General features: G+C 46.3%; 1 protein-coding gene across 1 annotated transcript; it reads left to right on the top strand.

The window, feature by feature from the left end:
- Positions 1 to 2,505: 2,505 nt before the first annotated feature.
- LOC125514086 (homeobox-leucine zipper protein ROC5-like) lies at positions 2,506 to 9,147 on the top strand. The gene is made up of 9 exons (XM_048679337.1): positions 2,506 to 3,011; positions 3,101 to 3,339; positions 3,440 to 3,557; positions 3,637 to 4,350; positions 4,459 to 4,560; positions 4,665 to 4,892; positions 6,522 to 6,699; positions 6,937 to 7,310; positions 8,300 to 9,147. The coding sequence occupies exons 1-9, from the start codon at positions 2,910 to 2,912 to the stop codon at positions 8,657 to 8,659; spliced, it is 2,415 nt and encodes an 804-aa protein (XP_048535294.1). The 5' UTR covers positions 2,506 to 2,909; the 3' UTR covers positions 8,660 to 9,147.
- Positions 9,148 to 13,599: the final 4,452 nt, after the last annotated feature.

Here is a 13,599-nt window from a genome sequence, read left to right as displayed (position 1 = left end):
TTCAGAAATTCCGAATGAATTTCAGCTGGCAACAGAAGGTTGGCAAGTGCTCTTCGGTGGGCCGAAGTTCTAGGGTTTTAGGTAACGACTATGTCATGAATGGCTCGGTGACTCCAGGTGTATCCAGTTCACCGAGTCTGAGTTTCACTTATGGTTTGTGTCATAGTGGAATGTGGGGATTTGAATGAGGCTTTTGGAGCTTGGTCTCTAGGCACTTGAGAAGTGAGCCCATGATCACAACCTCATCCCATTTTGGTAGTATTGGCATACCTATGGACTCAATTTGATCTTGGATCACTTAAGCATAAAAATGAAGTCTTGAGGCTTGGCCAACGCTTGTCCTTAGCATTTTGAGGGGTCCACTTCACTTCCTACAGTTGTGCCTAAGTTGAACTTATCCTGAAATGTACTCAAGGAAAACATTAATCCAACAATATGTATGTTGACATGAATTACCAAAACCACCAAGGGAGTGGATGTGCTTTTAGTTGATCAACCACCAAAGTAACAAATGTACCCCCATTGGCTTGTAGGATATGCTCTTTGACCAATTGCAACCATAGAACTACATTTGCCATGGAAATGCATCGAAGGGACCTCTACCCATAAGGTAGAATGCACCCCATGAAGTTTGAAGCAGGATTCACACCAAGTGAGCCACAATTTTGGGTTGGTTCCATCAAATTGGGAAAAGCTTTTTGCAAATATGATGTGCCTAGTGCGCTATCACTGCCATACGATACCTCTAACTAGAAATTTTCTAATGAGGAAGTGTCAGTTGAAGGAGATGATGGAGAGGACTAGATCATACCCTTGGCCGCAGGAGGTGCCGAGGACATTGAGTCCACGACGGCCTTCCCCAGTTCCTTTGATGCACTGCAGTGGCCAGTGGGCCCGAGGTTGGTGTCACGGGACATAGACCCATGATGTCGCCGCCGGCACTGGTGCGCACCTAGGGTGCCGGCACCAACCCCTCACGTAAGCTGGCCAACCTCCTTGCGCAGGTCTGCCACCATCATGTCCAAGTCAGCGACCTTGGTGTCAATCTCCGGCCGCCACTCATCGAAGGCGAGGATAGAGTCGTGGATCCCTTGCTTGAGCTCCTCCTTGAGGCCTAGTAGTCCCCGACCCAGCGGCGCCTTGTTGCGGATTGCCGCCCCCTCCTCATATTCCTTTATGGCCTCCACAAATTTGGCGATTTGCTCCTCCATGGAGTCAATGCGCTCACTCGTCTTCCAACGCGTTTGGTGGTGGCGGTCCAGCGTGGGTGGCGGCGGTAGTATGGCTTGCCTTAAATACCAACTGATAGGATCACACTAGTCTCTCGCTGATGTATCGATTGATAAGTAGTAATATTATCCGGAATTACAAGATTGAGGAGGAAAGAAGAGAGAATCGGGAAAGGGGATGAGGGAGTAGGTGAGGAAGAACAACCAACCGCCAATCTCATCGATGCCCTAGTACTCTGCTAGAGCCTGCATATATGATGGCCCCCGTGGATGCTGGGCCTGTCGGTTACGACATCCACTCATCGCATTGTACCTTGGGATCTCCTATTCCCCCAGACCTTCTTTGTGGACGGATGGCGAGTGGGGTCCCTAATAATTATTTGTGGAAGGAAATTTATACCATAATCAATTTTTTACCTTAACAGGTCACGTGACAAACTATTTATCACATACTCCTTCTACCCTATCATATACTCAACAAAACAACCAATCTATTTATTAGTCTTAACTAGCATTTGGTGAATCGACACCTTCTCCTTTTATCCGGCAACCGCCTCAGCATTATCCCTTCCCGACCATCGTCACTCCTATCCTGTCTCTTCGCCCGCACGCCGCAGCTGTCATTACGTTGACTCCCAAGCTTTTGTTTTAAATAGTTAGACCGACATTACGATACCGCCAACAAAATTATGAATTATCCATCGCCCGCCGCCACGAACAACGCTGTCTCGCCCTATCACAACCATTGCTTGATTCAGCTCGTCAGGCATGCTCTACGCCGTGTCGAGACTTGGGAAGAAAGAGAGAGTCAAGAAGACGCGTGTCCATGAATAGGAGATTCCTCATCACTAATAAGATATCCGAATAAATCTGATTTACTCCAGATCGCCTGGGAGAGCTGCCATAAACGGTCTGAAAAATCATTCGCACCGTCACGTTATTATTATTAACATTAACAAAAAAATAATTCAAGCAACACAGTTAGTGAGCAGCCCACGGATGAAACGGAAACGGGTTCACCAGCCCCGGCACGCAAGCAAAGGAGCCGGCGCGCCGGTCGGGCCAGAGGAGCTAGCAGCAGACGACGCCGTGGAGGCGGGGACGAAACGGGCCCGGACCGGGCGCAAGAAAGTAAGCGGAGCGGCGGAAGGCAACAAAAAACAGGCACCGCACCGCCCGTTTGACTGCGCTGCATCAGCGTCAGCGCCTCGCGTTTCTCCCCACCCTTTTTCCGTGCGTCCACACCCGGGGAGTCCTCCCCCCATCGCTCCCCTCGTATCGTCGTCTTGCCATTTTGACCCTCCCGTCCCCTTCCCATCCCCCCGTGCATAAAGCTTTCTTTAATCGCCGGCTCTCGCTCGCTCGCCCTCGCCTCTCCTCTCCTCTCCTCCCCTCCCTTATTCTAATCCTCTCTTCGCCGTGGAGGGTTAGGGTTTTGAGGAGGAGCCTAATCTCGCAGGAGTAGCAGTGGTAGTAGAAAGAGGGTGGCCGAGGCGAGGCAGCGGGGCGGGTCTCTCTCTACCTCCACCCCGTCCAGAGCCGCACGCAGCCGAGGATTCGGGTCGTGAGGTGTGCAGATCCAGGGCGCAGGCCCTTTTTGGGACGCAGGATAGAGACGGTGAAAAGGCGACGCGGGTCTGCACTCGTGCCGTGTCTGCTCATCCCGGGGGACGTGGGAGGATGAGCTTCGGGGGCCTCTTCGACGGCGGCGGCGGAGGCGGCGGCATGCAGTTCCCTTACGCCGGCGCCTTCTCGTCCTCGCCCGCGCTCTCCCTCGGGCTGGTACGTCGTCACGGCCGGAACGCTATTTCGCTTTGCTTCGCTTTGGCGCGGTGGGTGATTGGTAGAGTTTTTTGTTTGTTTGTTTTCAGGACAACGCCGGCGGCCGAGACGGCGGCATAGGCGGGCGGATGTTTGCTGACGGCGCGGGCGGCGCGATGGCCAGGGACGCGGAGGCGCAGAACGACAGCCGGTCGGGGAGCGACCACCTGGACGCCATCTCCGGCGTCGGCGACGACGACGACGACGCCGAGCCCAGCGGCAGCAACCCCCGCAAGCGCAAGAAGCGCTACCACCGCCACACGCCGCAGCAGATCCAGGAGCTCGAAGCGTAAGAGCCACCGCCCAAAGCTATTTGCATCCACCTTCTCTCCGCCTTTTTCCTCTTGTCCTCTCATGCATGGGTTCGTCGTCCTCTCCGCCTCGTGTAGGCTGTTCAAGGAGTGCCCCCACCCGGACGAGAAGCAGCGCGCCGAGCTCAGCAAGAGGCTCTCCCTGGACGCGCGGCAGGTCAAGTTCTGGTTCCAGAACCGCCGCACGCAGATGAAGGTAAGTAGATTTACCATCCGCGATCCATTTCTCATTTGGTGGTCTCGTGCGAATCCTGACGCGTCGTTTCCGCGCCCAGACGCAACTGGAGCGGCACGAGAACGCGCTGCTGAAGCAGGAGAACGAGAAGCTGCGCACGGAGAACCTGACCATCAGGGAGGCCATGCGCACCCCAATGTGCGGCGGCTGCGGCAGCCCGGCCATGCTTGGGGAGGTCTCCCTGGAGGAGCAGCACCTGCGCATCGAGAATGCACGGCTCAAGGACGAACTCAACCGTGTCTGCACCCTCGCCACCAAGTTCCTCGGCAAACCCGTGTCCCTTCTGTCACCACTCCAGCTGCAGCCACACCTGTCGATGCCCCTGCCGAACTCCTCACTGGAGCTAGCAGTCGGGGGAATCGGCGGCATAGGGTCTATGCAGCCTTCGATGCACGGTATGATGAGTGAGTATGCCGGGGGTGCCTCGAGCTCCATGGGCACCGTCATCACACCAGCACGGGCCACCGGGTCTGCTTTAGCATCGATGGTGGACATTGACAGGTCTGTGTTCTTGGAGCTTGCAATCAGCGCAATGGATGAACTTGTCAAGATGTCACAGACTGATGATCCTTTGTGGGTTACGGGATTGCCTGGTTTTCCGGACAAGGAGTCACTCAACTTTGAGGAGTATCTCCACTCCTCCCAGCATTGCATTGGCATGAAGCCTGTTGGATTTGTGTCTGAGGCCTCTAGGGAGTCCGGCCTGGTCATCATCGACAATAGTGTTGCCCTTGTAGAGACCCTAATGGACGAGGTTCGAGCTCATACTTTTTCCCCTTCATACATTTGTTCCTACTTATAGAAGGTGGTTATATTATGCTTAGTATGCTGATGTTGCTCCATTCATTTGATCATTTCACAGAGGCGGTGGTCCGACATGTTCTCGTGCATGATTGCTAAGGCCACAATCCTTGAGGAGGTGTCTAACGGCATTGGTGGAAGCAGAAATGGAGCGTTGCTGCTAGTAAGTGCCTAACAGTCCCCAGTGCCCATCGTATGCAAGGAGTGTCGACACATGTGACCTCTGAGTCTGAGTTGCTAATTTTTACTTGTTTTTTCTTGCAACAGATGAAGGCTGAGCTACAGGTGCTCTCACCTCTGGTCCCCATAAGGGAGGTTATTTTTCTCAGGTTTTGCAAGCAGCTGGCTGAGGGTGCCTGGGCAGTGGTGGATGTGTCCATTAATGGGCTGTTGAGCAATCAAAATTCTGCTACGACATCCGCAGGTGCAAACTTGAAGTGCAGGAGGCTACCTTCCGGCTGTGTGATGCAAGACACTCCCAATGGCTACTGCAAGGTAATAACAAGAACACAAGATCCATCTTACATGTTTTCTTTATCAAATAGTTCTCTTCGATTGCCCTTTGCATTTTTTTGAGGAATTGAAAATGATTATTTTGATGGGTAAAGTTAAGTTATCTGTCTCTTTAGTGCAAAGAAACGTTGGCATATTCAAAACGAACATTATGATCACTGTAGTTTGCGACTGGAACTTTTGCATGAAAGTAACTGGTCAAAGTTTTCCGGGGGCATTAGTAGTAACCATGTTACTTCCACTACTTCTCCACTACCACTGTACCTTCTCTTAGAATTTGGGGAGAGTGGCGTTGTTTTCGGAAGTGTTTGTTTTATCTTGCTGATTAATTTATAATGTGATTTGATGATGCCCATGCAACATAGTGTTCACAAGTCAAGGCCTAATTGATTAGTTAGGGTCATGAACCCACCACCCACATAAAGAAATCAATTGGTCAACGAGGAGATGGATTAAACAAGCTACCCGGAGTAATTAAACATTTCTGTGGATCCAACACAATTACCCAAGCATGTTGATCTGCTTGTTTAATTGAACCACCAACTTTTCTAGGGGATTAGATGCTTCTACCCCTTGGATGGAGCACCTTGGGTAACTTATTGTCTTGTATTTTTTCAAGGTGTTCCTGACATGTTGAAATCTGCGACACTTGCTCATTTCCTTTGTTATGTCTGTGTGCCTGAGCTTTGCACAGATCTTGAGACATTCTTAATATGTGGACCTGATTAAGGAAACTGATTTGCTTTAAAAACTGGTTGTGCACAAGTGAGAAATAACTCGTTTTCTTGTGAAAACACAATGATAGATCTCTTTTATTAGTTTGTTGAAGTAAATAGTAGTCCTGTGAGTTATGCGATCAATTTCAGGAGCAATTAGTCGATGTTCCAGGAACTTTGGGGGGGGGGGGGGGGTTCTTCCGTTTCTTGAACACCTTGATCATGCGCTGTCTTATATGTACGCATCACTTTTTGATGACATCTATTTTAGGATCTCAAAAGGAAGAAATATTCTAGAAGTAGTCTCTATGCATCATTTGGGAGTTTGCAGACAAGAAATCAACAATGTAGCATCAGACTGATGTCAAAATTTGCTGGCAAATCCATGTGCAGAAGTATCTGCTATTCTATTATAAAACTAGAGATATGCTCTTATCTTGCTCTGGATGTAATTTCTTCTTTTATTTATACACAAGCCGTTTTCATTTCTTATTGTGGATCACTTCCTTCCATGTTACTAAATCTCTTACGTATCCTTTCCAAGTCTCACCACAGTAATAGTAAAATGGTATGCCTGGTACAAACTACTACAATTCAAGTATTCAACAATTGCACACTAGAAGTTATGGTGGAACCCATGGACCATCAGTAGGTCCACATCTTGGGACTGGTTAACTGGCAAACTGCCCAATGTGTAGATTTCACGTTTTTACTTCAAAACAGAAGTACTACATCATATGGTTAAAAAAAGAGCTATCTAATCTCTGCACTCTGCACTGTGTACCCACAGTTGTGTGTTTGTGTTGCGCTCAGAACTCGGTTGTTGTATTACAACACCCCAAGACAATTGCATGTGGGCGTGCATTTATGGCTAACAGATGCATTTACCCTGTAGGTCACATGGGTTGAGCATACTGAATACGATGAGGCATCTGTCCATCAGTTCTACCGACCACTTCTCCGATCTGGTCTTGCCTTTGGCGCCAGCCGTTGGCTCGCCACTCTGCAGCGCCAGTGTGAATGCCTGGCCATCCTCATGTCCTCTGCTACAGTGTCACCTAATGAACCAACAGGTACAGAAATTTCGGAACCTTTCCCATTTTCCATGTACACCCTGTAAAGCTCACTGTTTCTATGCCAAATAACACACGCTAGCTGCATTTTAATATTAAGACCCCATTTTATCAAGTAGCTTACTACTTTACAAATAAGACTACTACTTTTGAAGTAATTCTATTCTGTTCAAAACAATACTTTGGTAAGTACACTTATTTAGAATGTCGATAATAATATGTTGCATTTGGTGCCAGCTATATCGCAAGAGGGTAAGCGTAGCATGCTGAAGCTTGCACGCAGGATGACGGAGAACTTCTGTGCGGGGGTGAGCGCATCATCTGCGCGTGAATGGAGCAAGCTGGATGGTGCAACAGGTAGCATCGGTGAGGATGTGCGTGTCATGGCACGAAAGAGCGTGAGCGAGCCTGGGGAGCCACCAGGGGTGGTGCTGAGTGCCGCCACTTCTGTATGGGTGCCTATTGCCCCTGAGAAGTTGTTCGACTTTCTGCGTGATGAACAGCTGCGTGCCGAGTGGGACATCCTCAGTAATGGAGGGCCCATGCAGGAGATGGCTCGAATTGCAAAGGGGCATCAGAATGGAAATTCGGTATCCCTTCTCAGAGCCAGTGTGAGTATTACTTAATCTGCTTCTGTTCTATTACTTCTTTAATAGTTAACTCTTAACTGGTTAAAGAGGTTTTCCCAGAATGGCGATATGTCTAGGGTATAGCACATCACTTTCACTAGATCAGATATGAACTAGCAACATTTTTGTTGTTTGTTCCACATGCTTACCCATGAATTGGTATATGGCTGTGCATAATTTTTGAAGTGTACTTAGATGGATTTAGTACTTGATTAAGAAAATGATTTAGTACTCCATTTCACGTCACTTTCTAGCTGACCACTGACATCACAAACAGCTTACTGAACTCTGGATTTTTTTTACATAAATGGAATAGTTTCTGGATGTCACAAATATAGGCTAGCTGACGATAGTCTGGGAGCTGTCACATAGAATAATACTTCAACACCATATCCATTATCCAGTAATAATCACTATGTTGTGAACCAATGATGACAAGGAGAAGATCACAAAGAAAAGTCTGGCAACTTTCCATCAAGTACTGTTAGGAGTCTAGGGCAGCTGAGAAAAGGTCGTAATCATGGGCCAAAAGCTAAAGCCGACTAGAAAGTCTAGAATGAGTAGCGCCACACTTTTACACAACGTCTGCGGAAGGGTCCAAAACTGGGACCAAACTGGGGAACGAGGGGCAGATCTGCTTGAAAAGGTGTCAGGTTGACAACTTTCATTACTGTTTTGTAATGCGTACAAAGTGTTAGAATCCAAACCCAAAGCTGTCCCGGATCCTTTGTGCAGATCGTGTAGATCCTGATCCCAAAAACTTCTTAAGAAAAGAAAAGAAGAACCACACCTTTCCTCGTGCAGATAATGTGCCATGTGCTCTCGTTTCTGAACTGTTTAATTGTCAGATACAAACTATTGACTGCTCCATCAAAATTTCAACATTTTTGTTCTGGATATTTTGAGTTTTACTATTGATATTACCAAATGTTATAAAAAAAAACTCTGATTATTCATACCTTCTGCTGCAGGCTATGAGTGCCAACCAGAGCAGCATGCTGATCCTTCAGGAAACGTGCACTGATGCATCTGGGTCGATTGTTGTATACGCTCCTGTGGACATCCCGGCGATGCAGCTCGTCATGAACGGCGGGGACTCCACCTATGTTGCTCTGCTGCCATCTGGATTTGCCATTCTGCCCGATGGTCCTAGCATCGGCAGCGAGCACAAGACCGGCGGCTCTCTGCTGACCGTGGCATTCCAGATTCTTGTGAACAGCCAGCCCACCGCCAAGCTCACCGTGGAATCCGTCGAGACCGTGAACAATCTTATCTCCTGCACTATCAAGAAGATCAAGACGGCGCTGCAATGTGCAACGCCTGAGTGTTAGGGTGGATTTTGCCTTGGGGAGGACCGGTGACGCCGAGCCTGAGTCAAGAACGAACCGCGCAATGAAAAAAAAAATCCTTTGCTAGGTGATAAGGATCTTACTTGAAAGGTCCTTAGCACAGAGCAATGGTGGTGGTTCGGGTATTGACTCGGCCTCTTCCGTCGGCTGTATTCCCCGGCGCCATGCATTTTAGACATTTCTTGAAGGACATGCTATAGTTCCCATCGTTTTAGGGTGAGCTTTCGGCTGGCTCGTTGCCTCTGTTTTGTCCGTCTCTCTCTTTCTGTTGTAAGGATGAGCTGGTGTGCAAGTGGAGACTCAGGAATGCTGGGTTGATCTACTAGTGCCGTCCATAGGTTCTGGTAGAGGTCTAGAATCAAACATGAACGTTTGAAAGCTATCAGCCAAATAATGTCTGGCGTTGCTGTGGATCAACTGGGATTTATTTTTGCAATCAATGGCCGGCCAAAGTTCAGATTGCTGCTGTACTGACGCTCTTCTTGGTTGTAGTCTTTGGTCATGTATGTGCTGTTCGGAGTACCTACAGTTTGGTCATAAAGAGCGGTCTTGAAAGGTCCTGTGAAGTTCAGTATGCTATCAAGTCTTGTGCAAAGAAATACTGTGGGTGCTCAGCGTCAACACATTGCCACGGCCACATAGGATTCACTGCTCTGTGCTGCGGCGTGGGGTCGCTGGCTGTTACGTCGATGGCGATGGGTCGTGCTGCTGTCACGCCCAGTTTGACAGTTTGCACGTACAGCCGAAAGGTTTTTTCTTTCTTTCATCTCAACGACCCGGAGGAAAAAAGACTTCTTTTCACACTGGACTATACACGTATAATTGGATTAGAAGAGAAGTCCGGTACTGTCCTTTGCATCACCCAAATCTATCGGCTTTTCGGCGCTGTCAACAAACATGCCGGCGCTCGTGACGTGACCCGCGTGAATTGGGCGTTTACCACTCTAGTCAATTCACTCCAGATGCCGCTCAAACGTGTCATGAATCATAGTAACACAGTACTCCTGTGCATGACCGAGGCCGAGTTCTTGGGAAGACGTAGCTTTACCGCTACATCGGTGGACTGCACGTATGCAACTGAGCTCAGGCTGTAGGTGAGGGTGGACTAAATGGGACACGTGTAGTTACCGAGCTCAACCAAAAGGCAGGTGGTGTTACTCTTGTACAATCAAATGTAAGTAAAGATCAATCATGCAATACAATCAAACAAACATACAACAAGTGTTGTGCATGGTGTCAGTGTCATTGTGGTGTGAGATCATGTGACGTGACCCGCGTGAATTGGACGTTTACCACTGTAGTCTTGTTCACTCCCGATACCGCTCAAACGTGTCATGAGTCATAACGCAGTACTCCTGTGCATGACCGAGGACGAGTTCTTGGGAAGACTGAGCTTTACCGTCACATCGGTGGACTGCACGTATGCAACTGAGCTCAGGTTGTAGGTGGGTGTGGGACTAAGGCCGTGTTCAGAGGTACTCCGCTTCACAGCTCCACTCCCGGAGCTAGTGGAGTTATAGTTGAAATTTACGGAGCGCCAGTTTACTGGCTCCGCACCTCTTCGGAGCTGGTGGGATTCCGAACGGCCCCTTAATGGGACACACGTATAGTTACTGAGCTCAACCAAAAGCCAGGTGGTGTTACTCTCTATACAATCTACGTAAGTAAAGATCAATCATAAACAATCATACAATACAGTCAAACAAACATACAACAAGTGTTGTGCATGGTGTCAGTGTCATGGTGTTGTGAGATCATGTGTTAGTGTTAACTCATAAGAGTTTGGAAAACAACATAGTGGTTGTCAATTGGAATACATGTGACATAAGGGTTCACATGCAAGTGTCACGACCCGGTCCTGAATGGGGCCCCAAATCTCTATGCTTTATGCCAGTCCCTGAATTGATTGTTGACCCACACAGTTGACGATGAAATACCAAGAAATAACACACATCCTAGTATTACATCACAGATCCGGTCTTTAAGTCATTACATACCTACTAGCTCATGGGCTAGCTTACAATACAATCATGCAGTGGAGATAATATTCTAATCTTGTGATGACCATCCACACACAGGCAGCAGTTGAGTATAGCGTCATAACCCTACTTTGTACCTTTCTTTGGTACGGTAAACCTGCAACATATATGTTGCAGCCACAAGGGTCAATACATTGAATGTATTGGCAAGTAACAACTTTGAAGTAGCAACCCTATAGGTGTTCAACAAGCCAAGGGAAGTGTGGTCGTTTTATTTTTCGAAATATTATTCTCCTAGCCTCTACTTACTAGTCAAGGTATTTCAACATAATTGTCTAATAAACGACTTAGGACTTCTCCAATTGGTTTACCACGAGAGCCCTTCGGGATCACAGTTTCTAAAAAATGCCAGGAGAGCCCCTCGGGATCGTGGGTAAACAACACTGCCATGAGATTCCATCAGAATCATGGTTAACAAATAATTCCACGAGAGCCCCTCAGGATCGTGGTTAACAACATTGCCATGAGAGACCCTCAGGATCATGGTTAAACAAACATTTCCACGAGAGCCCCTCGGGATCGTGGCTAACAAACATTGCCATGAGAGCCCCTCGGGATCATGGTTTCTCAGTCACAACATGGTCGGACACTCTTGTCCAAGATTCACACAAAACTCAACAACCAAGGTAACGTAAGTTTCGACAACATGTGGCTATCATGTTCTGGTTTCAAAACTTTGTAAAGTAAAACAAGGTAGAGCAAGTTCAAGAATGCAACTTGCTTGGTAATCGTTGATGTTATTCACACAAACAAATCTTGGTAAGTGATGAAGTTCTTCACACACACATTCTTTATAAGCTACTCTTCGCTCTCCGAGCGATCTATCATAGGTAAGAGCAACCATAAATAACCATACAATACAATGAAACATACAACAAGTGTTGTGCATGGTGTCAGTGTCATTGTGTTGTGAGATCATGTGTCATTGTTAACTCATAAGAGCTTGGAAAACAACATAGTGGTTGTCATTTGGAATACATGTGACATAAGGGTTCACGTGCAAGTTCTCAATAAGGTTCATCACATAAGGAGTATTTGATGTCAAGTTGTGGTTGTCAGATCCAATCAGAAGGAATCATAACAACAGAGTCATGGTCTATGAATCTAGGATAGCCAAGTTCATGTTCAAGTTTGAATAACATTTCAAACTTGTTGACCTTTCATGAGCTTGGATACACACTAAGTGTTTGAAAATGATAAGTTGGTCTGGCTTCTAATTGAATTTGAATTTGAATTAGGGTTCACCATGTTTGAATTCAAATTGAATTAAGATTTGAAATTGAATCGGGTTTGAATTATCAAAGCTAGGTTCAAGTCCAAAATATTTCATAATGGACTAGTGTTGGTTCATGAATTCATTTACAAAATTATTACATTTAATTTGGATTAATTAAATGACTTCTAAGTTTCACTTATGTTAACTTGATATACAAACTACTTCATATTTGACTAAGCTGGTTCAATTCAACTCAGTATAGTTAATGCTCCCATAGAGTCAAATACAAAATCCAATATAAGTAATAAATTTTATTTTTTGAATTAAATAAGGTCAAATATAAATCTAAACTGATTTACTATGTGGAAATAGTTTTCAAACTTTATTCAAGTTTGGATTTAATTTAGTTTGAGTTCATCTTTCCCCAAAGTCAAATATTAATCCCAAATACAACTACTAGGTTTAATTCAATTCACTAAACCATATTGCATTCCCCAAAGTCAATATGGTTTAGTGAATTGAATTTGAATTTGAATTAGAGTTTCAAAGTTATAAACAAACTATGTTTTAATTTAATTCAAATATTATTTGAATTTCCTAAAGTCAAATAATAATCCAAAAAAATATACTAAAGTTCATTTTAAGTTTCTAAACTAGTTGCAGCATAATTATCTTATTAAACATTTTTAATTCAAAGTTAAACCAAAGTAAGTTTTAAATTCTATTTGAATTACTGCTACTGTTTAAACTATATTTGAATCCTAATTTTAAATTATTTTAAATTAGAATATAATGGCTAAGATGAAACTATATTTCTACAGGTTCAAAATGCAAAAAGAATCAATTTATTTGGATTTCTAAATCGCAAATTATGCCATATTTAAGTTTGAACTCATTCTATTGAAATTTAAATTTTAAAATATTCAATTTCCAAATTTCACTTTTATAGATGAAAGTATTTTTCATGAGGGTCATGTTGCAAAAAGTTTTACTAGAATTGGACTTACAGGTAAAAAATTTATGATGTGTTAAAGTTCCACGGGCTTTTCTGCAAATGTGCCAATTTCCAGAGATTTAAATTAAAACGATTTCGTGTTGTGGATAAGGTGGGTGACGTGTCAACTCCTGATTGGCTGATGCCTTTTGGATTTAAGTGATCTAACGGAGGACGTCCGATCGAGATCCAATGACAGAAGGTGTGTACCCCTTCGAGGTTTAACTGGATCTAATCATGCGCGTGCGTGCATGATCAGACGGCTGAGAGAGGGAGAGGCTCACCGGGCTATGATGTCTCACGGGAGACGGAGAAGAACGCCAGGCGGTGGCGCTCGGGGTCGAAGCGACCGCCGTCTTTGGTGGTTTCCAGGGCACACGGAAGGCACAACGAGGCTTAGCGCGATGCGGCGGTCTTAATAGTGGCCACGGGATAGTCGGGCGTGTCCTCAGGCGATGGCAGGGAGCGGATAGAGCGACGGCAGGGTTGCTTTGAGTGCTCGTCGTCGCGCTCGATTGGGAGTGCCCCTGGGCAAAAGAGAGGATGAGGGAGAGAGAGGAAGTCGACGCGGATCGAGCATATGCAAAACGGGCGGCGAGGCCTCACCGGCGATGGAAAAATTGCTCACCGGAGGAGAGCTGCCACGGCGGTGGTCCAAGCTTGAAGGCAAGCA

The sequence above is a fragment of the Triticum urartu genome, chromosome 6 (genome assembly GCF_003073215.2).
Source record: "Triticum urartu cultivar G1812 chromosome 6, Tu2.1, whole genome shotgun sequence".
Classification (NCBI taxonomy): domain Eukaryota; kingdom Viridiplantae; phylum Streptophyta; class Magnoliopsida; order Poales; family Poaceae; genus Triticum; species Triticum urartu.
Note: the sequence above shows the minus strand (reverse complement) of the source record. Positions and strands in the feature narration are given on the sequence as shown.

Coding starts and splice junctions, on each gene's coding strand:
- LOC125514086 (XM_048679337.1), top strand. CDS start 2,910: ATGAGCTTCGGGGGCCTCTTCGACGGCGGCGGCGGAGGCGGCGGCATG. Junction 4,351..4,458: donor TAGAGACCCTAATGGACGAG/GTTCGAGCTCAT, acceptor ATCATTTCACAG/AGGCGGTGGTCCGACATGTT. Junction 4,893..6,521: donor CTCCCAATGGCTACTGCAAG/GTAATAACAAGA, acceptor TTTACCCTGTAG/GTCACATGGGTTGAGCATAC.